A 22,674-nucleotide genomic window follows, 5' to 3' on the forward strand; every position below is an offset into this window, starting at 1 on the left:
GCTTAGTGGGACTATTATTTGTTTTTCAACAGGACAATGACCCAACACACATCAAGGCTGTGTAAGGGCTATTTGACAGAGAAGGAAAGTGCTGATGGAGTGCTGCATCAGATGACCTGGCCTCTACAATCACCCGACCTCAACCCCATTAAGATTGTTTGGGATGAGTTTGACCGCAGAGTGAAGGAAAAACATTAAGCATATGTGGGAACTCCTTCAAGACTGTTGGAAAATCATTCCAGGTGAAGCTGGTTGATAGAATGCGAAGAGAATGCAAAGCTGTCATCAAGGCAAAGGGTGTCTACTTTGAGGAATCTAAAATATATTTTTATTTGTTTAACACTTTTTACTTTACTACAGGGTTCCATATGTGTTATTTCATAGTTTTGATGTCTTCACTACTATTCTACAATGTTGAAAATAATACAAACAAAGAAAAATTTATTTTTAAATTATTACACAATTTATTGTGTTGTCTTGTTTGTTGTATTGTGTTTTGCAGGAATGGCCCATAAGTGGTGGTAATTGGGGCCTTGGCACACAGAGCTACCCTGAGATCATCATCACTGGGTAGGAGACCAACTCTATTTAACCATATTACCTTTTCCAATCCTGCCTAGCAGTCATGATGGGGGAAAAACTCAGAGACAGGGGGAAGAAGCCTTTTATACTCTTAGAAAAAAGGATTCCAAAACGGTCCTTCGGTTGTCCCCATACCAGAACCCTTTTTGGCTCCACGAAGCCTTTCCACCCTCTGTGGAAAGGCTTCTGTATGGAATCAAAAGGGTTCTACCTGGAACCAAAAGGGGTTATTCAGAGGGTTCTCCTATGGGGACAGCCAAATAACCCTTTAAGGTTCTAGATAGCACCCCCCCCCCATAGGAGTGTAGAATACTTGAACTTTGCAAAGTGACAGTGAGTCATGGGCTTGGAAAAAGGGGTCCCTTTATACTCCTCTGCCTCGCTCTCTCTCTCTTCTCATCCCCAGACACCCCTGTGTTGGTATTCTCCCCACGTCTCACTCTGAGGCAAAGCTCCAGCATAGCAAAGTACACCCTTAGAAAATAAAAGGTGCTGTCCAGAACCAAAAAAGGGTTCTCGGGCTGCTCCCAAAGAAGAACCCTTTGGTTCCAGGTAGAACCCTTTTGAGTTCCATGTATAACTCTTTGGTTCCAGATAAAACCATTTTGGGTTCCATGTAGAACCCTTTCCACAGAGGATTGATTCTACATGGAACCCAGAAGAGTTCTACCAGGAACCAAAAATGGATTCCAAGAATATTTCTCTCTGTTTCCAGCTCTCTGTTCAGCTGAAATGGCAAAAAGAGAAAAAAAACATAAAGAGAGATTGGAGAACGGGTGACACCAAGTGCCAGTGACAGTGTTATGGTCTCTCCTCTCGATGTATTCTTCTGTAGAGCTGAATCTAGAATATAATCAGAGGTGAAGCCAAGCTGAATCATTAGATCTGTGGGTGTGTGTGCAGGAAGCTGAAGTCGTAATGATTCCCTCTCTCTTTCTCTGCCCACTCTCCTTTCTTCGCCCTTTTCCTCTCTTTTTCTTTGCAATTCACAGGCATGCTGATGGGACTGTGAAGTTTTGGGATGCTTCTGCAAGTAAGTGCCTTTACATGGACTTCCTTACTTATAATATCTTGGCCTAGATGGCCTTAAAGTGTGATTAACCAGAAGTCAACACGGAGTCAACATGTTGCACAGTTTCCCAACTCTGTACTGTCTACTAATGTCCCTGGTGCGTAACAGAGCTCTCTCCTGTTTTTCCCCCAGTAATGCTCCAGGTACTATACAAGCTGAAGACGGCCAAGGTGTTTGAGAAGAGCAGGAATAATAAGGAGGAAAAGCAGAACACAGAGATTGTGGATGAGGACCCGTTTGCCATCCAGATCATGGCCTGGTGTCCTGAGAGCAGGATGCTGTGTGTGGCCGGGGTGTCTGCCAACCTCATCATATACCGCTTCAGCAAGCAGGAGATCACCACCGAGGTCGTACAGGTGGGTCAGTGTGTGTGTGTTCACCATTTCTCTGTGCTTACCATGGTTAATTGTTGGATAGTGTAAACTGAGAAACATACCCATGTATTATTTATGCTTAAAGCCTGTATGTAGCCTGTATGCCAGTATGTATGCCATGACAACAGACACACAGTGTAGTGGTAAATATAGCCACCCGTAGACAGCTAGATTCTCCCTTCTCTCATTAGTGGCTAAGTGATGTTTCTTGTGTCCTGAAGGCTGTTCCTACAGACAGTGTTTACCCCTTCACTCCTGCGGCCTCCCAATGCCCCATTAGATGAGTCTCCAGCCAGTAAGAACACAATGTGGCTGCCATGACAACACACACACGGTTAACAACCTAACCAGTGGATCATTATTTTGCGGCAGCTGTGAGAAGTGAATTGACGTGAGTTGTTGGAATGCAGATAATGATATGATGCTAATGCAGCCATGTCAGTGTTACGTCAGGGGGTATGCGTTTGGTTAACCATGATGCCTTGGGTTTGTCGGTCGGTCAGTCAGGGAGTATGCGTTTGGTCTGTCTGTCTGTCTGTCTGTCTGTCTGTCTGTCTGTCTGTCTGTCTGTCTGTCTGTCTGTCTGTCTGTCTGCCTGCCTGCCTGTCTGTCTGTCGGTCTGTCGGTCTGTTGGTCGGTCTGTCTGAGATCAAGTATGTGACCTGTGGAGAGATTGAGAGCAGAGTTTAAACAGCAGTGAATCTTACAATTAGGAGAGGAGCTTCTCTTCTCACAGGGCAATCTTTACCCCCAACCCCAGATACAGAGAGAGGAAGGGAGAAAGAGAGGTAGAGAGAAAAGAGGGCACAGATCAGCATCACATACACATTCCAATACTGCTAATTAGACTCCCATCATGCACCAGCGCACCCACGCCCCCACGTCCTGGTGATTGTTTGTGTGTGTGTGGGGGGGAGTGGCGGTGCAGTCCAGTAGCCTGAAGGAGGACTTAGAAGAAACCCTGGGATATCTTCACTTCAGAGCACCTCCTTGACCCTGCAATCACCCCCACAAAAACACACTCACACACACACACACACACCAGAAGGCAAAGCCACTCACCAGGTTGACATGCTGAGACCATTTGTAGGTGTCCTTATAGATGAAGAGTCCTTCTCTCTTTGAAGAGACACTGTTAGCTTTCACTGATTCAAGTGGTGGGAAAGAAACTGCTCAGAAGGCACTTTAGTCATATTGAAATAAAGGCTGCTTAACTTTCAGAATTGAGTTTCTGGAATGTGTGTGTACCCCAGCTGTTGGAGGTGCGTTTGCAGTACGAGGTGAATGACATGGAGTCCCCTCCAGAGGGGGGAGGAGGGGGTGACCGTGACCTGCCCACCCCCGGAGCAGCCTCACCCAGCCCCCAGACCACCGGACCCCCGACACACCCCTCCACCAGCAGCAACTCCTCTGACGGGGTCCGAGACAACGTACCCTGCCTTAAGTATGCGCCCTGCACCACCACCTATCACGTACAGTACTTACCATACACACACACATTCCCTCTCTGCAACAAAGTGGGCATTTGGGATACAACACTTAGCTACCCACCCATAGGCTATCCAACTAGGTGGGGAGCTACCCCCCCTCTTCCTCTCTCTTTCTTTCTCTCCCTCTCCATCTGTAGGGTGCGTAGTACGCCTCTAAAGCAGTCTCCAGGGTACCAGGTAGATTTAGTGGTGCAGCTGGTGTGGGTGAGTGGAGAGCCCCCCCAACAGATCACAAGCCTGGCCCTCAACTCCTCCTACGGCCTGTGAGTATAAGGTGATAGACAGTGTATCTATATGAGATTTACTGTGCACCCTAATGAAACAACCCAATATGGCAGTTAAATCTGGAGCTGTGTGCAAACCAACCAAGTATACTGTAAAAGTCCATACGTTTTAAGGAGTGGTCGATATCTCAACATGAGTAACAAGCCCTCAATTCAAAGAGTCAAAATGTGGTTTTGAGCGCTGGTTTTGGGCCCGTTTGATATGATTTTCCTAGTACAGCCAAGCTGGAATGGAATCAAGCCGTGTCAACACAATTTATGTCTGCTGGGAAATTCAGATGGAGACTTCTGCTGCTTTGCTCACCTGAACCCCAATTTCATGTATATTTTCATCATATCTCCCTCCCTCAATTTCTCCTTCTCTCCCTACCCCTAATCTCTCCAACAGGATTGTGTTTGGGAACAGTAATGGTCTGGCGGTGGTGGACTACCTCCAGAAGACAGTGCTGTTGAACCTGGGGACAGTGGAGTTGTATGGTTCTAACGATCCCTACCAGAGACAGCCTCGCTCTCCACGCAAGACACGCCAGCCTTCCGGAGGTAATGGTAGAGACTGTTACCAGGTCACTGATTTACCACCAAGCAGATAGCTCTATATAGGCTTGTACCATATATGGACATTCAGTACAGTCTTTTGTAGTCTAGTACTAGATATGGTTTATGTCATCTTAATTAAACTACTACTTATAGGTATGTAGATATGGGCTGATGCAGTATTATACAATGTTATAGGGATGAGAGGTATATTTGGTAGATGTGCTTACAGACTATTCAGACTGTATCACATGCACATGCAGGCAGTCAAGAAATAGCAATGGTGGTGGTGACGAGGTTGTTTTGAGGTTCTCTGTCTCCTCTCCTCCGTCTCTGTATCTTTCCAAATCCTTGAGAGGATTTTGAATGGTATCTAAATATTTCTTTTGACGATTCAGTACATCATCTTCTCTCTGTGGTGCCTGGCTGGCACACACACTCAGACACATAAACGCCCGTCTTCCTTTCCTACACACACCCTGTCAGTGCAGCACTGTGTTATTGACAGTCAGCAGCGTCACTGACTGCATTATGACATACTGCCACCTTCTGTTCAGTGATTGTACTACAGTCTCCAGCATCACCAAATCAATGCCAATAACTGCTGTGGTGTAATGACTCTGTAACCTGCGTTGCTTAGCAACAGCTTGATGAGGATATTAGAAGTGTGTGTTTGTGTGTGTGTGTGTGTGTGTGTGCAGCATCTGGTGTAATTGACTTTGGTTAGCGGTGGGCTGGCACCTGTCAGAGTGTGGGGTCTGAGCAGTAATGACGTCTCCAGCTGTGCCGTCTGTCCTACCCACAGGACTAGAGTCTGTCTGTCTGTCTGTCTGTCTGTCTGTCTGTCTGTCTGTCTGTCTGTCTGTCTGTCTGTCTGTCTGTCTGTGCCTAGAACTTCTGGCTCTATGTACAGGAATGTTTTGGGCAATGGCACAGCACAAGGGCAATGGTTTGGATAGCATTCTGTTTAGTCTGTTTCACCTCTGGTCTCTTTGGCAGGGAAAATGGCGCTATACTCAAATTAAACCCACATATCATGACATCCTTATCAAACAGAAAGGAGAAAAGGACAGAGTGCATGTAATCTGCAGTTTGATAATAATGATATCTAATGTCGTGCAATGTCTGTATTTTCCGCTTGTAGGCCTGTGTGATATCAACGAGGGCTCTGCCTCGGAAGAACGCTGCAAGTCCCCCACTTCAGGTGAACTGTCTTTTAGCATGTTAGAGTTAGCATTACACTGGTACCCACATCAGTTACAACACCTACTGACTTTACCCACAACCCATTGTTTAGTAACAGGTGGGTTGTGGATAATAAGCATGATTCACTTGAAGACTGTATATTGACCTAACCTGAAAATGATGAATTCAGTGTAAACAACATTCAAATCAAAATCATGGGCATTAATATGGAGTTAGTCACCCCTTTGCTGCTATAACAGCCTCCACTCTTCTGCGAAGGCTTTCCACTAGATGTTGGAACGTTGCTGCTGGGACTTGCTTCCATTCAGCCACAAGAGTATTAGTGAGGTCGGGCACTGATGTTGGGCGATTAGGCCTGGCTCGCAGTCGCTGTTCCAATTCATCTAAAATGTGTTCGATGGGGTTGAGGTCAGGGCTCTGTGCAGGCCAGTCAAGGACATTCTACTGCCAATGTTTGTCTGTGGAGATTACATTGATTTTATACAGCTGTCAGCAACGTGTGTGGCCGACATAGCCGAATCCACTAATTTTAAGGGGTGTCCGCATACTTTTGTGTATATAGTGTATTTGCATGCAATTCTATTAGAATGCATCAGCGAGATTTGGTTGCTGTTGGTAAATATGGTTTTCTCTTAGATGTCACACCTTTGGATGTTACAGTTCTCTGACTGTGAAAGTTTGATTTCAGGCAGACTTTATTGACTTTTGTTACAGGTCTCAGTTGTGTACTGACACGTCATACTTTCAATTAAATAGAAAGTATGTATCAGATTGATTTTGGCAGTTGTTGTAGTATGTTTTATCAAAACCTGAGACATTAGCAGTAAACTGCGGAGAGGCCACTATGATTCTGAATTGCCTAGACAGTTAAAAACCATAAAACTCACTGAATTAGTGAGTACTCTGAAGTCAGTCCAAGATATAAACTCATATCCTATTTGGTAAGAATCAATATAATATAAGGAGGGTTCGTTTAGTTTATATGGACTTTACAGTCTTGGAAAACCTCAATAATCCCATTAAAATCAGAAAAAAAGGTTTTTCTAGGATCCTACGATTTGCCAAAATCTATTTTTTTCTATCTAGGATATTGTCTGTCTTCCAGACCTCATATTTTGTTTGGACTTTTATAGGACCTGATGTTGTGGTTTTCTTTCCAGTGGGTTTTACTCATATAATGCTGTGGTATTTGCAGATCTAGATGAAACTGAAAACTTCCATGTGAGTTCCAAGTGAGATCGGATCATGTAGCTAGGAGATGCCGATTCAATTATAGATTGTTGACAAACTAAATATTTATTTATTACCTAAAGTATATGGAACATGGTCATAAACAGGTCAACAACAAACAACACATTTCACACAACGTAATCCAAACAACTGCCCGTTGTTAGATTTGCACAAACAAATCGTTACTGTCAAGACAAGGTGCCTCCTCAATGCCCTGCCCTCGACATCTATTCTCGGTTTGCTAAATTAGCATTTGAGGTGACGAGGCATGCTAATGAGAGAACAACCCAGTTCCATCTCATTACTGGGAGCTTGATATTAACACATAGACATTGAGGCTCAAACACAGAGCTGAGCTGCTTTTTTAAAGGTCACAGAATATTTTTTGAAGTGGTCCCAAGACTGAAATCCCACTGCAAGCTATGTTCCAGGTGTTCAGCCAACTACGCCAACCCCCAACGTCTGGTGTTGCTAGCTAGACACTGCCTCAGTTCACCTGCTATTTATGAGGATGGCATATCGGACATGCAGTCTTGACTTGCGCATATGTCTCTTCCTAATTGAGATTCTAGAGTCGTCGGGAGAGTCAACAAGGCTTTAAAGCTTTGTGCCGCTAAGAAAATAATTAGTCTGAGCAAAAATGTACACAATGTCAACAAATATTCTGCATGCACCCAGGTAGTGTTGAAACTGACGATTGAGGTAAACTGCTACCAATTGGTTTACATGTTACAATGATAACTAGCAGAAAAACAGTCCTTCCACAAATGGACACATTTCGGGAAAAGTGATTGGTAGGCGGTATGGTAAAGTACCAGGATGTTTCTAACTGCACGTTTATCTACTTCCTCCCAAAAGTGTTGGCGTTAAACCATCAGCAATTCTACAATGGAAGTGGGGGTAGAGGAGGTAAGAGTGGCCAAAGACTTCAACCCTGGAGTAGTTTGGTCAGGGATAGTACACTGTATAAAATAAGGTGTCCGCCCCTGTTTTCTTCTAACAACCTGTCTCTGTCTCTGTTTCATAGTCACTTCAGTGGCACTGAATCACTGTTTGACTTAGAAAACACTCAAATAATATGCACACACCCACGCTCTTATAACGGTATACCCTAGACCACCATTGCATGCTACATGTTTGTAGCACGATTGTCACATCGTGAAATGTGCCTGTGGCAAATGTCCTTATCAGCCTCAACGATTGTTCCACCTTCACCCCCGCTCCTGATTGGCTGTCTGTCTGTCTGTAGTTATGACATCACAGCAGTCTATTTGTATTCAATCTGTTCTGTCTGTCCGACACCGTTGACTTTGCAGCAAGGTTTATATTCACTACCATTCTCTACCTCGTAGATTTAGGGAAATTATCCATTTTAAGAAGTGCTGTCTTTGCTGACAATACAAATTCTGTGTGCAATTCTGTTTGCAAGGTGTCTGTAACATTAGTTAATAAGGAATAGAAATGGACTGTAGTTTTGGAGGCTCCAAAAGTTAATGTAGTTCTGACTACTTAGCTAACAGTGCCTTGTAGGCCTCCCCAGAGATACACCTTCTCTGCTTGCACTGTATTGTCCTTCCACTGTCTTCTTCCATTCTGCTCACTTCCTGTTTCCTGTTACCTTCCTGTCCTCGATGCATGCTCCTGTGGTGAGGGGTTCTTAATGAATGTGTATCTTCTTACAATTCCTCTCTTCCAGGGCACTGTGTGTGAGACGTACGACAGCTTACTTCCTTGTTGTTATTTTGTCCGTTCCAGTATTCCTCTTTGATTCAACAGGGTTGTCTTCCTCTGATGCTCTAATGCTTCCTTCCTGTTTCATTCTAAAGCATTTTGCCTCCAATGAAGCACAATAAAGCAATGCCCAGCAATGTGTATGTATTGTAATGCTATAAGCACAACCACAGCTCAGTCCTATCTGCAAGTTCCCAACTCCTAGCTTCTAGCTAGCTTTGCATGGCCTGTCGTGTTAGCTTAGGTGTGTTTGTAAAGAGGGATGTTCTCTTTTTTCCAGCAAAGATGTCACGGAAATTAAGCTTGCCTACTGAGCTAAAGCCAGACTTGGGTAAGCCTTAACTTCGTGTTTACAATTTTGCTTTTCTAAATTATTTCTTTTTTTCAAAAAACTGGACTCGCACTGCATCCTCAAGTCCAAATGGTCTCACGATATGAGCATCTCAAAGGAATAATATGAGTTCCATAGTTAGGCTACTATCCATGAATAGAACCTTATGTAGTTTTCTATATGATATTATTGTACATATATTGCACTAGGGTTGGCAAAGAGCCCCGTCGACTACCAAATTGATAGCATCCCATGGATTTCCTCAGAAATACAGTCAGACTAACTAACGATCATCATTTGGCAGTCTCTCTGCTACTTCTTGAGATAAACCTGGAGATAAGAGGTGGAGAGGACAGAATGCAAATTATTATTATTATTATTATCTTTTTTTACCCCCTTTTTCTCCCCAATTTCAATCTTGTTTCATTGCTGCAACTCCCCAACTGGCTCGGGAGGCGAAGGTCGAGTCATGTGTCCTCTGAAACATGACCTGTCAAACCGAGCTTCTTAACACCCACTCGCAAGAAACCAGCCGCACCATCCTGTCGGAGGAAACACCGTTCACCTGACGACCGAGTTCAGCGTGCAGGCGCCCGGCCCGCCACAAGGAGTTGCTAGAGCATGATGAGCCCCGATGAGTCCACCCGGCCGAACCCTCCCCTAACCCGGACGTAGCTAGGCCAATTGTACGCCGCCCTATGGGACCCCCGATCGCAGCCGGGTGTGATACCACTCAGGAAGCCCAGCAAAATGAATTGTAGAGAACTTAACAAAAGTTCTACTAAAACACATTTTGGTTGGATATTTTACCAACTGCTCCGGCAAACTAACCAGCACACTGTTGCACAGTGTATGTGTGTGTTCAAAAGCTTTCTCTTCCTCTTTTCTGTTTCTCTATTTGTTTATTTTGTGATTAGTCTTTTCAAAAAGGTCAAATGTTTTCTTATAGGTGACCGACAGATGGAACTACAGAACAAAACATCCTTTAACTTTGTTTTATCTGCACAGTTTACCCAAAACAAAAAGCACAATTTCCTTCCTAGGATGCCCAAATGTCAGAAACCATTGAATGGGAAAGAGAGGGGAATTTGGTCAGCACCTTGAATGTGTAAAATCTGTCTGATGCAGGGATAATATAGTCTGGTAAATATTTTGAGAAGTGTTGACATATACAGTGCCTTACACAAGTATTCATTCCCCTTGGCATTTTTCCTATTTTTGTTGCATTACAACCATGGACATGAAATGAAAAAAATTACTTGTTTCAAAACAATGTAAAACGGAAAAGTGGTGCGTGCATATGTATTCACCCCCTTTGCTATGAAGCCCCTAAAATAGATCTGGTGCAACCAATTACCTCCGGAAAAGCCCACCTGTGTGTAATCTAAGTGTCACATGATCTGTCACATGATTCAGTATACTGTATATACACCTGTTCTGAAAGGTCCCAGAGTCTATAACACCACTAGGCAAAGGGAACCACAATCCAAGTGGCACCATGAAAACTAAGGAGCTTTCCAAACAGGTCAGAAACAAAGTTGTAGAGAAGTACAAATCAGGGTTGGGTTATAAGAAAATATCTAAATCTTTGAACATCCCAAGGAGCACCGTTAAATCCATTATTAAAAAACGGAACGAATATGGCACCACAACAAACCTACCAAGAGCGGGCCGCCCACCAAAACTCATGGACCATTAATCAGAGAGTCAACAAAGAGTCTAAAGATAACCCTGAAGGAGCTGCAAAGCTCCAAGGCGGAGATTGGACTATCTGTCCATAGTAGAGGTCAACCAATTAATCGGAATGGCTGATTTAATTAGGGCCTATAACAATCGGTAATCAGTATTTTTGGACACCAATTGTGGATGATTTAAAAAAATATATATATATTTTTTTATATATATATTTTTTTTTTACACCTTTATTTAACTAGGCAAGTCAGTTAAAGAACAGATTCTTTCAATGACGGCCTAGGAACGGAACTAGTCAAACGCTCTAACCACCTGCCTCCTTACATTGCACTCCACGAGGAGCCTGCGTGGCAGGCTGACTACCTGTTACGCGAGGGCAGCAAGAAGCCAAGGTAAGTTGCTAGCTAGCATTAACTCATAAAAGACAATCAATCTTAACATAATCACTAGTTAACTACACATGGTTGATGATATTACTCGTTTATCTGGCGTGTCCTGCGTTGCATATAATCGATGTGGTGCCTGTTAATTTCTCATCGAATCACAGCCTACTTCGCCAAACGGGTGATGATTTAACAAGCGCATTTGTGAAAAAAGCACTGTCGTTGCACCAATGTGTACCTACCCATAAACATCAATGCCTTTCTTTAAAATCAATACACAAGTATATATTTTTAAACCTGCATATTTAGTTAATATTGCCTGCTAACACGAATTTCTTATAACTAGGGAAATTGTGTCACTTCGCTTGCGTTCTGTGCAAGCAGTCAGGGTATATGCAGCAGTTTGGGCTGCCTGGCTCGTTGTGAACTGTGTGAAGTCCATTTATTCCTAACAAAGACTAATTAATTTGCCAGAATTGTACATAATTATGACATAACATTGAAGGTTGTACAATGTAACAGCAATATTTAGACTTAGGAATGCCATCCGTTAGACAGAATAAACGTTTTGTTTTCAAAATTATAGTTTCCCGATTCAACCATATTAATGACCAAAGGCTCATATTTCTGCGTGTTATTATGTTATAATTAAGTCTATGATTTGATATTTGATAGAGCAGTCTGACTGAGCGATGGTAGGCAGCAGCAGGCTCGTAAGCATTAATTCAGCGCTTTCGTGCGTTTGCCAGCAGCTCTTCGCTGTGCTTCAAGCATTGAGCTGTTTATGACTTCAAGCCTATCAACTCCCGAGATTAGGCTGGTGTAACTAATGTGAAATGGCTAGCTAGTTAGCGGGGTGCGTGCTAATAGCTTTTCAATCGGTGACGTCACTTGCTCTTGAAGTAGTTGTTCCCCTTGCTCTGCAAGGGCTGCCGCTTTTGTGGAGAGATGGGTAACGATGCTTCAAGGGTGGCTGTTGTTGATATGTTCCTGGTTCGAGACAAGGAAGGGGCGAGAAGAGTGACGGAAGCTATACTGTTACACTGGCAATACTATAGTGCCTATAAAAACATCCAATAGTCAAAGGTATATGAAATACAATTGGTATAGAGAGAAATAGTCCTATAATTCCTATAATAACTACAACCTAAAAATAACCACCAGCTTTCATATGTTCTCATGTTCTGAGCAAGGAACTTAAACGTTTGTTTTTTTACATGGCACACATTGCACTTTTACTTTCTTCTCCAACACTTTGTTTTTGCATTATATAAACCAAATTGATCATGTTTCATTATTTATTTGAGGCTAAATTGATTTTATTGATGTATTGTATTAAGTTAAAATAAATGTTAATTCAGTATTGTTGTAATTGTCATTATTACAAATACATTTTAAAAAATCGGCAGATTTAATCAGTATCTGCTTTTTTTGGTCCTCCAATAATCGGTATCGCCGTTGAAAAATCATTCGGTCGACCTCTAGTCCATAGGTCCACTTTAAAAGCCATACACTCCACAGAGCTGGGCTTTACGGAAAAGTGACCAGAAATCTGCCATTGCTTAAAGACAAAAATGAGCAAACATGTTTGGTGCTCGCCAAAAGGCATGTGGGAGACTACCCAAACATATGGATGAAGGTACGCTGGTCAGATGAGACACAAATTTAGCTTTTTGGATATCAAGAACAACTCAATGTCTGACACAAACACAACACCTCCCATCTCCCCGAGAATACCATCCCCACAGTGAAGCATGGTGGTGGCAGCATTATGCTGTGTGGATGTTTTTCAGTTTCGACTGGGAAACTGGTCAGAAGGAATGATGGATGATGCTAAATAAACATAAATTCTTGAGGGGAACCTGTTTCAGTCTTCCAGAGATTTGGGACTGGGACGGAGCTTCACCTTCCAGCAGCATAGTGACCCTAAGCATACTGCTAAAGCAGCACTCGAATGGTTTAAGGGGAACATTTAAATATCTTGGAATGGCTTAGTCAAAGCCCAGACCTCAATCCAATTGAGAATCAAATCAAATCAAATCAAATTTATTTGTCACATACACATGGTTAGCAGATGTTAATGCGAGTGTAGCGAAATGCTTGTGCTTCTTGTTCCGATAATGCAGTAATAACCAACAAGTAATCTAGCTAACAATTCCAAAACTACTACCTTATAGACACAAGTGTAAGGGGATAAAGAATATGTACATAAAGATATATGAATGAGTGATGGTACAGAGCGGCATAGGCAAGATACAGTAGATGGTATCGAGTACAGTATATACATATGGGATGAGTATGTAAACAAAGTGGCATAGTTAAAGTGGCTAGTGATACATGTATTACATAAAGATGCAGTAGATGATATAGAGTACAGTATATACGTATACATATGAGATGAATGATGTAGGGTATGTAAACATTATATTAAGTAGCATTGTTTAAAGTGGCTAGTGATATATTTTACATCATTTCCCATCAATTCCCATTATTAAAGTGGGTTGAGTCAGTGTGAGTCAGTGTGTTGGAAGCAGCCAATCTGTGGTATGACTTAAAGATTGCTTTTCACCAGTGGAACCCATCCAACTTGAAGGAGCTACAGCAGTTTTGACTTGAAGAATGGGAAAAAATCCCAGTGGATAGATGTGCCAAGCTTATAGAGACATACCCCAAGAGACTTGCAGCTATAATTGCCGCAAAAGGTGGCTCTACAAATTTTGACTTTGGGGGGGGGGGGGTGAATAGTTATGCACGCTCAAGTTTTCTGTTTTTATTGTTTGTTTCACAATAAAACATATTTTGCATATTCAAAGTGGTAGGCATGTTGTGTAAATAAAATGTAACAAAAAAAAATCTATATTAATTCTAGGTTCTAAGGCAACAAAATAGGAAAAATGCCAAGCGGGGTGAATACTTTCACAAGCCACTCTAACACACTAACTAAGTGTTTATACATTGTTTATGAAGTTTAGTTAATTCATCATCCCATTAATTCTTATTAACTTAATCATTATCAACTCACAAATTGCTATTAAGACTAAAAAGACTCTATTGGCGTATTCAATTGAAATCTTGTTTAAGGTTGTGATGATGGGTGTGTTGTTTTTATTGATAAATAAAATCAGTCAAGTACAAGGCTGTAAAGTTTTAGTGACATCTCCCCATGGGTCTCTCTCCTACATGCCAAATGTTCTTTATGTGCTGACTCTTCATTTTATGAGTTCCATCTGCCCCAGAGATAAAAGTTGTTTTATATTCATTGTGACCCATCTGGACCTCAAACTTTTAGTTTACCACGTAAGGAAAAAGGTTTTTTTGTGTACTGTTAAAAATATACAGTACATCTGCTCATCCACAGCTATTTTACTACATTTCATAAGGTGTTGTAGACCTGTTTAATAACCTGTTTGCTCACTGTTTGCTTCTCCCGACTCTAAATGCTCTTTTAGCTCAGTGATGCAATAATGTTTAACCGCAATGTTTGTCATATGCCAACTGCAGTCTAACAACCATACAGCTGTTTACAGTATTCAGGTACTGTATGTTTGTGTGCTGTGTGTATTCTCTCTCTGTGTGTGTGCTTTACCTTTCTGTGCCCTCTCCTCTACTGTCCTCCTGTCTGTATGTCCTCCGCGGGGCGCCAACCCACTAGACCACCGGGACAGCTCTTTCAGCCGTTCACGCTCCTCCTCCGTCACCTCCATCGACAAGGAGGCGCGCGAGGCCATCACCTCCTTCCACTTCTGTGAGACATTCGCTCGGAAGGGGGACAGCACCATCACACCCTGCCTGTACGTGGGCACTTCCCTGGGCACAGTGCTGGCTGTGGCCCTCAACTTGCCTCCTGCTGGGGAACAGAGGCTACTGCAGCCTGTCATCGTCTTGCCTAGCGGTGGGTGTCTGGGTTATGTGTAAATGGATGAGTGTGTGTGTGATTGTGCGAGTATGCAAATGAATACATAAGGCATGCTAACAACTCTTTGCTATATGTTATCATGTTTCAGTACACACATTACATCTGGCTCTACATTATCTACAGTACCAGTCAAAAGTTTGGACACACCTACTCATTCTAGGGTTTTTCTTAATTTTTTAAACTATTTTTTCTACATTGTGGAATAATAGAAGATATCAAATAAAACTTTATTTGTCACACGCGCCGAATACAACAAGTGTAGACCTTACCATGAAATGAATACTTACAACTCGTTAATCAACAGTACAGTTCAAGAAAAGTTAAGAAAATATTTACCAAAAAAACGAAAGTAAAATATAATAAAAAGTAACACAATAACATAACAATAACGAGGCTATATACAGCAGATATCTGTACAGAGTCAGTGTGTGGGGGTACAGGTTAGAGGTAATTTGCACATGTAGGTAGGGGTGAAGTGACTATGCATAGACAATAAACAGCGAGTGTACAAATGGAGGGGGTGGGGGTGGCCATTTGATTAATTGTTCAGCAGTCTTATGGCTTGGGGTTAGAAGCTGTTAAAGAGCCTTTTTTTGTCCGAGGTGCTCCAGTACCGCTTGCCGTGAGGTCGCAGAGAAAACAGTCTATGACTTGGATGACTGGATTCTGACAATTTTATGGGCTTTCCTCTGACACCCCCTATTATATAGGTCTTGGATTAGAGGAAGCTTGGCCCCAGTGATGTAGTGGGCCGTACGAACTACCCTCTGTAGTGCCTTATGGTCAGATACCGAGCAGTTGCCATACGAGGCGGTGATGCAACCGGTCAGGATGCTCTCTGTTGCAGCTGTAGAACTTTATGAGGATCTGGGGACCTATGCAGAATCTTTTCAGTCTCCTGAGGGGGAAAAGGTTTTGTTGTACCATCTTCACGACTGTCTTGGTGTGTTTGGACGATGATAGATCGTTGGTGATATGGACACCAAGAAACTTTATAACTCTCGCCCCGCTCCACTACAGCCTGTTCGGCCCACCTTTTCTTGCAGTTCACTATCAGCTCCTTTGTCTTGCTCACATTGAGGGAGAGGTTGTTGTCCTGGCACCACACTGACCTCTGACCTTCTCCCTAATCGGCCGTCTCATCGTTGTTGGTGATCAGGCCTACTACTTTTGTGTCGTCAGCAAATTTAGTGATGGTGTTGGAGTCATGTTTGGCCATGCAGTCGTGGGTGAACAGGGAATACAGGAGAGGACTAAGTACACACTACCCCAGTGTTAAGGATCAGCATTGCAGACAAGTTGTTGCCTACTCTTACCACCTGGGGGCGGCCCGTCAGGAAGTCCAGGGTCCAGTTGCAGAGGGAGGTGTTTCGTCCCAGGGTCCTTAGCTTAGTGATGAGCTTCGTGGGCACTATGGTTTTGAATGCTGAGCTTTAGTCAATGAACAGCATTCTCACATAGGTGTTCCTTTTATCCAGGTGGGAAAGGAGTGTGGAGTGCGATCTGTTGGGGCGGTTTGAGCAGTGGAGTGGGTCTAGGGTATCTGGGAGGATGCTGTTGATGTGAGCCATGACCAGCCTTTCAAAGCACGTCATTTAGGCAGGTTACCATCGCTTCCTTGGCCACAGGGACTATGGTGGTCTGCTTGAAAAATATTACAGACTCAGTCAGGAAGAGGTTGAAAATGTCAGTGAAGACAGATGCCAGTTGGTCCGTGCATGCTTTGAGTATACATCCTAGTAATCCATCTGGCCCCGCGGCTTTGTGAATGTTGACCTGTTTAAAGGTCTTGCTCACATCGGCTACCGAGAGCATTATCACACAGTCATCCAGAACAGCTGGTGCTCTCGTACATGCTTCAGTCAATGTTGCTTGCCTCGAAGCGAGCATAAAAGGCATTTAACTCATCTGGTAGGCTCGTGTTACTGGGCAGATTGCATCTGGGTTTCCCTTTGTAGTCCATAATAGTTTTCAAGCCCTGCCACATCCGACAAGCGTCAGAGCCGGTGTAGTAGGATTCAATCTTAATCCTGTTTTGATGCCTTGCTTGTTTGATGGTTCGTCTGAGGGCATAGCGGGATTTCTTATAGGTGCCCGGATTAGTGTTCCGCTCCGTAAAAGCATCTAGACTTTTGCTCAATGCGGATGTGGCCTGTAATCCATGGCTTCTGGTTGGGATATGCAGTCACTGTGGGGACGACGTCATCGATGAATTTATTGATGAAGCCGATGACAGAGGTGGTGTACTCCTCAATGTCATTGGATGAATCCCGGAACATATTCCAGTCTCTACTAGCAAAACAGTCCTGTTGTGTAGCATCCGCACCGTCTGACCACTTCCGTATTGAGTGAGTCACTGGTACTTCCTGTTTTAGTTTTTGCTTGTAAGCAGGAATCAGGAGGATGGAATTATGGTCGGATTTACCAAATGGTGGGCGAGGGAGAGCTATGCATCTCTATGTGTGGATTGAAGGTAGTCTAGAGTTTTGTTTCCTCTGGTTGCACATGTGACATGCTGGTAAAAAGTTGGTAAAACTGTTTTAGGTTTGCCTGTATTAACGTTCCCGGCCACTAGGAGAGCCGCTTCTGGGTGAGTATTTTCTTGTTTATGGCCTTATCGAGTTGGTTGAGAGCGGTCTTAGTGCCAGCATCGGTCTGTGGTGGTAAATGGAAAGCTATGAATAATATAGATGAGAACTCTCTTGGTAGATAGTGTGGTCTACAGCTTATCATAAGATACTCTACTTCAGGTGAGCAATACCTCGAGATGTCTTTAATATTAGGCATTGTGCACCAGCTGTTATTGACAAATAGACACACACCCCCACTCCTCATCTTACCAGATGTAGCTTTTCTGTTCTGCCGGTGCATTGAAAATCTCTCCAGCTCTTTATTGTCTATGTCGTCGTTCAACCACGACTCGGTGAAACATAGGATATTACAATTCTTAATGTCCCATTGGTAGGATAATCGTAATCGTAGATCATCCATTTTATTTTCCAATGATTGCATGTTAGCAAGTAGAATTGATGGCAATGGGCATTTACTCGCTCTCCTAAGGATTCTCAAAAGGCAACCTGATCTCCGTCCTCTTTTCCTCCGTCGTTTCTTTACGCAAATAACGTGGATCTGGGCCTTTTCCCAGGATGTAACGGTTTTCTGTAGGCCAAGGAGAGTCGGACCAAAATGCAGCGTGTAGATTGCGATCCATGTTTAATAAAAAAAACGTAAACACGAATCAATACAAAATACTACAAAAACAAGAACGTAATGAACGTAACGAAAACCGAAACAGCCTATACTTATGTAAACTAACACAGCGACAGGAACAAGGACACTAAGGACAATCACCCATGAAACACACAAAGAATATGGCTGCCTAAATATGGTTCCCAATCAGAGACAACGATAATCACCTGACTCTGATTGAGAACCACCTCAGGCAGCCATAGACTAACGCTAGACATTCCATAAAACCCTAAGACAAAAACACACCACAATAACCCATGTCACACCCTGGCCTGACCGAATAAATGAAGAATAAACATAATATATTTCGACCAGGGCGTGACAGAACCCCCCCCCTAAGGTGCGGACTCCCGGACGCACATCAAAACAATAGGGAGGGTCCAGGAGGGCGTCTGTCCATGGTGGCGGCTCCGGCTCCGGCGCGGGACGTGGAACCCACTCTATAAATGTCTTAGTCCCCCCTCCTCGCTTCCAAGGATTGTCCATATTTGCCGCCGACCATGGCCTAGTAGTCCTCACCCAGAACCCCACTGGACTGAGGGTCAGCTCGGGACTGAGGGGAGCTCGGGACAGAGGGGCAGCTCGGGACAGAGGGGCAGCTCGGGACAGAGGGGCAGCTCGGGACAGAGGGGCAGCTCGGGACAGAGGGGCAGCTCGGGACAGAGGGGCAGCTCGGGACAGTTGGCAGCTCAGCACTGAGGGGCAGCTCAGCACTGAGGGGAAGCTTGGGACTGAGAGGAAGCCCAGCACTGAGAGGAAGCCCAGCACTGAGAGGAAGCTCAGGCAGGTAGTTGGCTCTGGCAGATCCTGGCTGGCTGGCGGATCTGGAAGAGTCTGGTTGACTGGCGGATCTGGAAGAGTCTGGTTGACTGGCAGATCTGAAAGAGTCTGGCTGACTGGCAGATCTGGAAGAGTCTGGCTGACTGGCAGATCTGGAAGAGTCTGGCTGACTGGCAGATCTGGAAGAGTCTGGCTGACTGGCGGATCTGGAAGAGTCTGGCTGACTGGCGGATCTGGAAGAGTCTGGCTGACTGGCGGATCTGGAAGAGTCTGGCTGACTGGCGGATCTGGAAGAGTCTGGCTGACTGGCAGATCTGGCTGTTCCATGCTGACTGGCGGCTCTGGCTGCTCCATGTAGACTGACAGCTCTGGCGGCTTCTTGCAGACTGACAGCTCTGTCTGCTCCATGCAGACTGGCAGCTCCATGCAGACTGACAGCTCCTTGCAGACTGACAGCTCCTTGCAGACTGACAGCTCTTTGCAGACTGACAGCTCCATGCAGACTGGCAGCTCCGGCTGCTCCATGCAGACTGACAGCTCTGGCTGTTCCATGAAGACTGACAGCTCTGGCTGCTCCATGTAGACGGACAGCTCTGGCTGCTCCATGTAGACTGACAGCTCTGGCTGCTCCATGCAGACTGGCAGCTCCATGCAGACTGACAGCTCCTTGCAGACTGACAGCTCTGGCTGCGCTAAACAGGCGGGAGACTCCGGCAGCGCTGGAGAGGAGAAAGGCTCCGGTAGCGCTGAACAGGTGGAAGGCTCCGGCAGCGCAGGAGAGGAGGAAGGCTCTGGCTGCGCTAAACAGACGAGGCGCACAGTAGGTCTGATGCGTGGTACTGGCACTGGTGGTACTGGGCCGAGGACACGCACAGGAAGCCTGGTGCGGGGAGCTGCCACCGGAGAGCTGGGGTGTGGAGGTGGTACAGGGTAGACCGGACCGTGCAGGCGCACTGGAACTCTTGAGCACCGAGCCTGCCCAACCTTACCTGGCTCGATGCCCACTCTAGCCCGGCCGATACGAGGAGCTGGAATATACCGCACCGGGCTATGCACCCGCACTGGGGACACCGTGCGCACCACTGCATAACACGGTGCCTGCCCGGTCTCTCTAGCCCCCCGGTAAGCACAGGGAGTTTGCACAGGTCTCCTACCTGACTCTCGGGCTTCCTTGCCAACCGTGTTCCCTCATATCGCCGGCTCCTCTCTCCGGCTGCCTCTGCTCTCCTAAGTGCCTCCACCTGTTCCCATGGGAGGCGATCTCTTCCAGCCAGTATCTCCTCCCAAGTGTAACAACCTTTGCCATCCAAAACGTCTTCCCATGTCCATTCCTCCTTTCACTGCACCTGCCTGTTAACACGCTGCTTGGTCCGTTTGTGGTGGGTGATTCTGTAACGGTTTTCTGTAGGCGAAGGAGAGTCGGACCAAAATGCAGCGTGTAGATTGCGATCCATGTTTAATTAAAAAAAACGTAAACACGAATCAATACAAAATACTACAAAAACAAGAACGTAATGAACGTAACGAAAACCGAAACAGCCTATACTTATGTAAACTAACACAGCGGCAGGAACAAGGATACTAAGGACAATCACCCACGAAACACACAAAGAATATGGCTGCCTAAATATGGTTCCCAATCAGAGACAACGATAATCACCTGACTCTGACTGAGAACCGCCTCAGGCAGCCATAGACTAACGCTAGACATCCCACAAAACCCCTAGACAAAAACACACCACAATAACCCATGTCACACCCTGGCCTGACCGAATAAATGAAGAATAAACATAATATATTTCGACCAGGGCGCGACACGGGAGAGCAGTATCTCTTTCTCGTCAGACTCATTAAACGAAAAAGCTTCTTCCAGTCCGTGGTGAATAATCCCAGTTTTGATGTCCAGAAGTTATTTTCGGTCATAAGAGACGGTAGCAGCAACATTATGTACAAAATACGTTTAAAAATAAGTTAAAAACTAACAAAATAGCACAGTTGGTTAGGAGCAAAAAATGAACTAAATAACAAAAATTGATTACGGGCATATAAAACGTCAGCCATCCTCTGCGGCGCCAAAGACATTAAAACGATTAAATAACACATGTGGAATCATGTAATAACCAAAAATGTGTTAACCTCTAGCGACGAGCAATCCCGTATCCGGGAGCGTAATCATAGCCTCTAGCGCATTACCATAACGCAACGTTTCCTATTCATGAAAATCGCAAATGAAATGAAATAAATATATTCAAACACAAGCTTAGCCTTTTGTTAACAACACTGTCATCTCAGATTTTCAAAATATGCGTTACAGCCAACGCTAGACAAGCATTTGTGTAAGTTTAGCATGGCATAATGCTATGCTAGGCTGTGCTGGCAGCAGGCAACATTTTCACAAAAATAAGAAAAGCAGCCAAATTAAATAATTTAACTTTGAAGAACTTCAGATGCTTTCACTCAGGAGACTCCCAGCAAACTTTTTCTAAATTTGCTCCATAATATCGACAGAAACACGGCAAACGTTGTTTAGGATCCATCCTCAAGGTGTTTTTAACATATGTATTCGATAATATAACCGTGGAGGCAGTTGGTTTCTCAATAGAAATTGGAAAAATGGCCGTGGAGGCAGTTGGTTTCTCAATAGAAATTGGAAAAATGGCTACCTCAGTATTTTACGCAAGGTTTTCTCCCGGAGACACCATGCGTCCACTCGCCCTATATGGTCTCTTACAGCCATTCTCCAATGGAAATGCCTAAAAAGACGTCACAATGCTGCAGACACCTTGGGGAAAACATGGAAAACGTAAGCTGACTCCTAGCTCCTTCACAGCCATATAAGGAGCCATTGGCATGAGGCGGTTTCAAAAAATGTGTCACTTTCTTGGTATTGCCTGTAACATCAGTTCTGTGGCACTCACAGACCTTATCTTTGCAGTTTTGGAAACGTCAGTGTTTTCTTTCCAAAGCTGTCAATTATATGCATAGTCGAGCATCTTTTCGTGACAAAATATCTTGTTTAAAACGGGAACATTTTTCATCCAAAAATTAAAATAGCGCCCCCTATATCCAAGAATTTAAACAAATCAAAATTTATTTGAGATTCGAGATTCTTCAAAGTAGCTACCCTTTGCCCTGGTAATAGCTTTACATAATCTTCATATTCTCTCAACCAGCTTCATCTGTAATGCTTTTCCAACAGTCTTGAAGGAGTTCCCACATATGCTGAGCACTTGTTGGCTGCTTTTCCTTCACTCATCCCAAACAATCTCAATTGGGTTGAGATTGGGTGATTGTGGAGGCCAGGTCATCTGATGCAGCACTCCATCAGTCTCCTTCTTGGTCAAATAGCCCTTTCACAGCCTGGAGGTGTGTTGGATCATTGTCCTGTTGAAAAACAAATGATAGTCCCACTAAGCACAAACCAGTTGGCATGGTGTATTGCTGCAAAATGCTCTGGTAGCCATGCTGGTTAAGTGTGCCTTGAATTCTAAATAAATCACTGACAGTGTCACCAGAAAAGCAGCCCCACACCATCACACCTCCTCCTCCATGCTTCAAGGTGGGAATCACACATGCGGAGATTGTTCGTTCACCTACTCTGCATCTCACAAAGATACAGCTGTTGGAACCAAAAATCTCCCATTTTTTCTCAGTCATAGCTGGTTCAACACCCACCCCCCATATAGATTGGGGGCACCATAAGCCACTTTGGGCTCATCCTGTCTTTATCTGCACCAGGCGTTATCTTAACCCCCGACCCTGGCCTAATTTCCCAGATGCCAGGATGTCTAAGAACCATTGAGGTCTTTGTTCTACTCCT

General features: G+C 44.3%; 1 protein-coding gene across 1 annotated transcript in view; it reads left to right on the plus strand.

Moving 5' to 3' along the window:
• Positions 1-502: 502 nt before the first annotated feature.
• Positions 503-22,674, plus strand: part of LOC135538973 (syntaxin-binding protein 5-like) — a gene marked incomplete at its 5' end in the record, with an annotated part of 28,048 nt that continues 5,876 nt past the window's right edge. The window contains 8 exons of the mRNA XM_064964844.1: positions 503-570; positions 1,575-1,615; positions 1,787-2,010; positions 3,282-3,472; positions 3,656-3,781; positions 4,191-4,342; positions 5,481-5,540; positions 14,562-14,801. Coding sequence (XP_064820916.1) covers positions 503-570; positions 1,575-1,615; positions 1,787-2,010; positions 3,282-3,472; positions 3,656-3,781; positions 4,191-4,342; positions 5,481-5,540; positions 14,562-14,801 — 1,102 coding nt within the window. The remainder of the gene's footprint in view (positions 571-1,574; positions 1,616-1,786; positions 2,011-3,281; positions 3,473-3,655; positions 3,782-4,190; positions 4,343-5,480; positions 5,541-14,561; positions 14,802-22,674) is intronic.

The sequence above is a fragment of the Oncorhynchus masou genome, unplaced genomic scaffold (assembly GCF_036934945.1).
Source record: "Oncorhynchus masou masou isolate Uvic2021 unplaced genomic scaffold, UVic_Omas_1.1 unplaced_scaffold_50___fragment_2___debris, whole genome shotgun sequence".
NCBI lineage: Eukaryota > Metazoa > Chordata > Actinopteri > Salmoniformes > Salmonidae > Oncorhynchus > Oncorhynchus masou.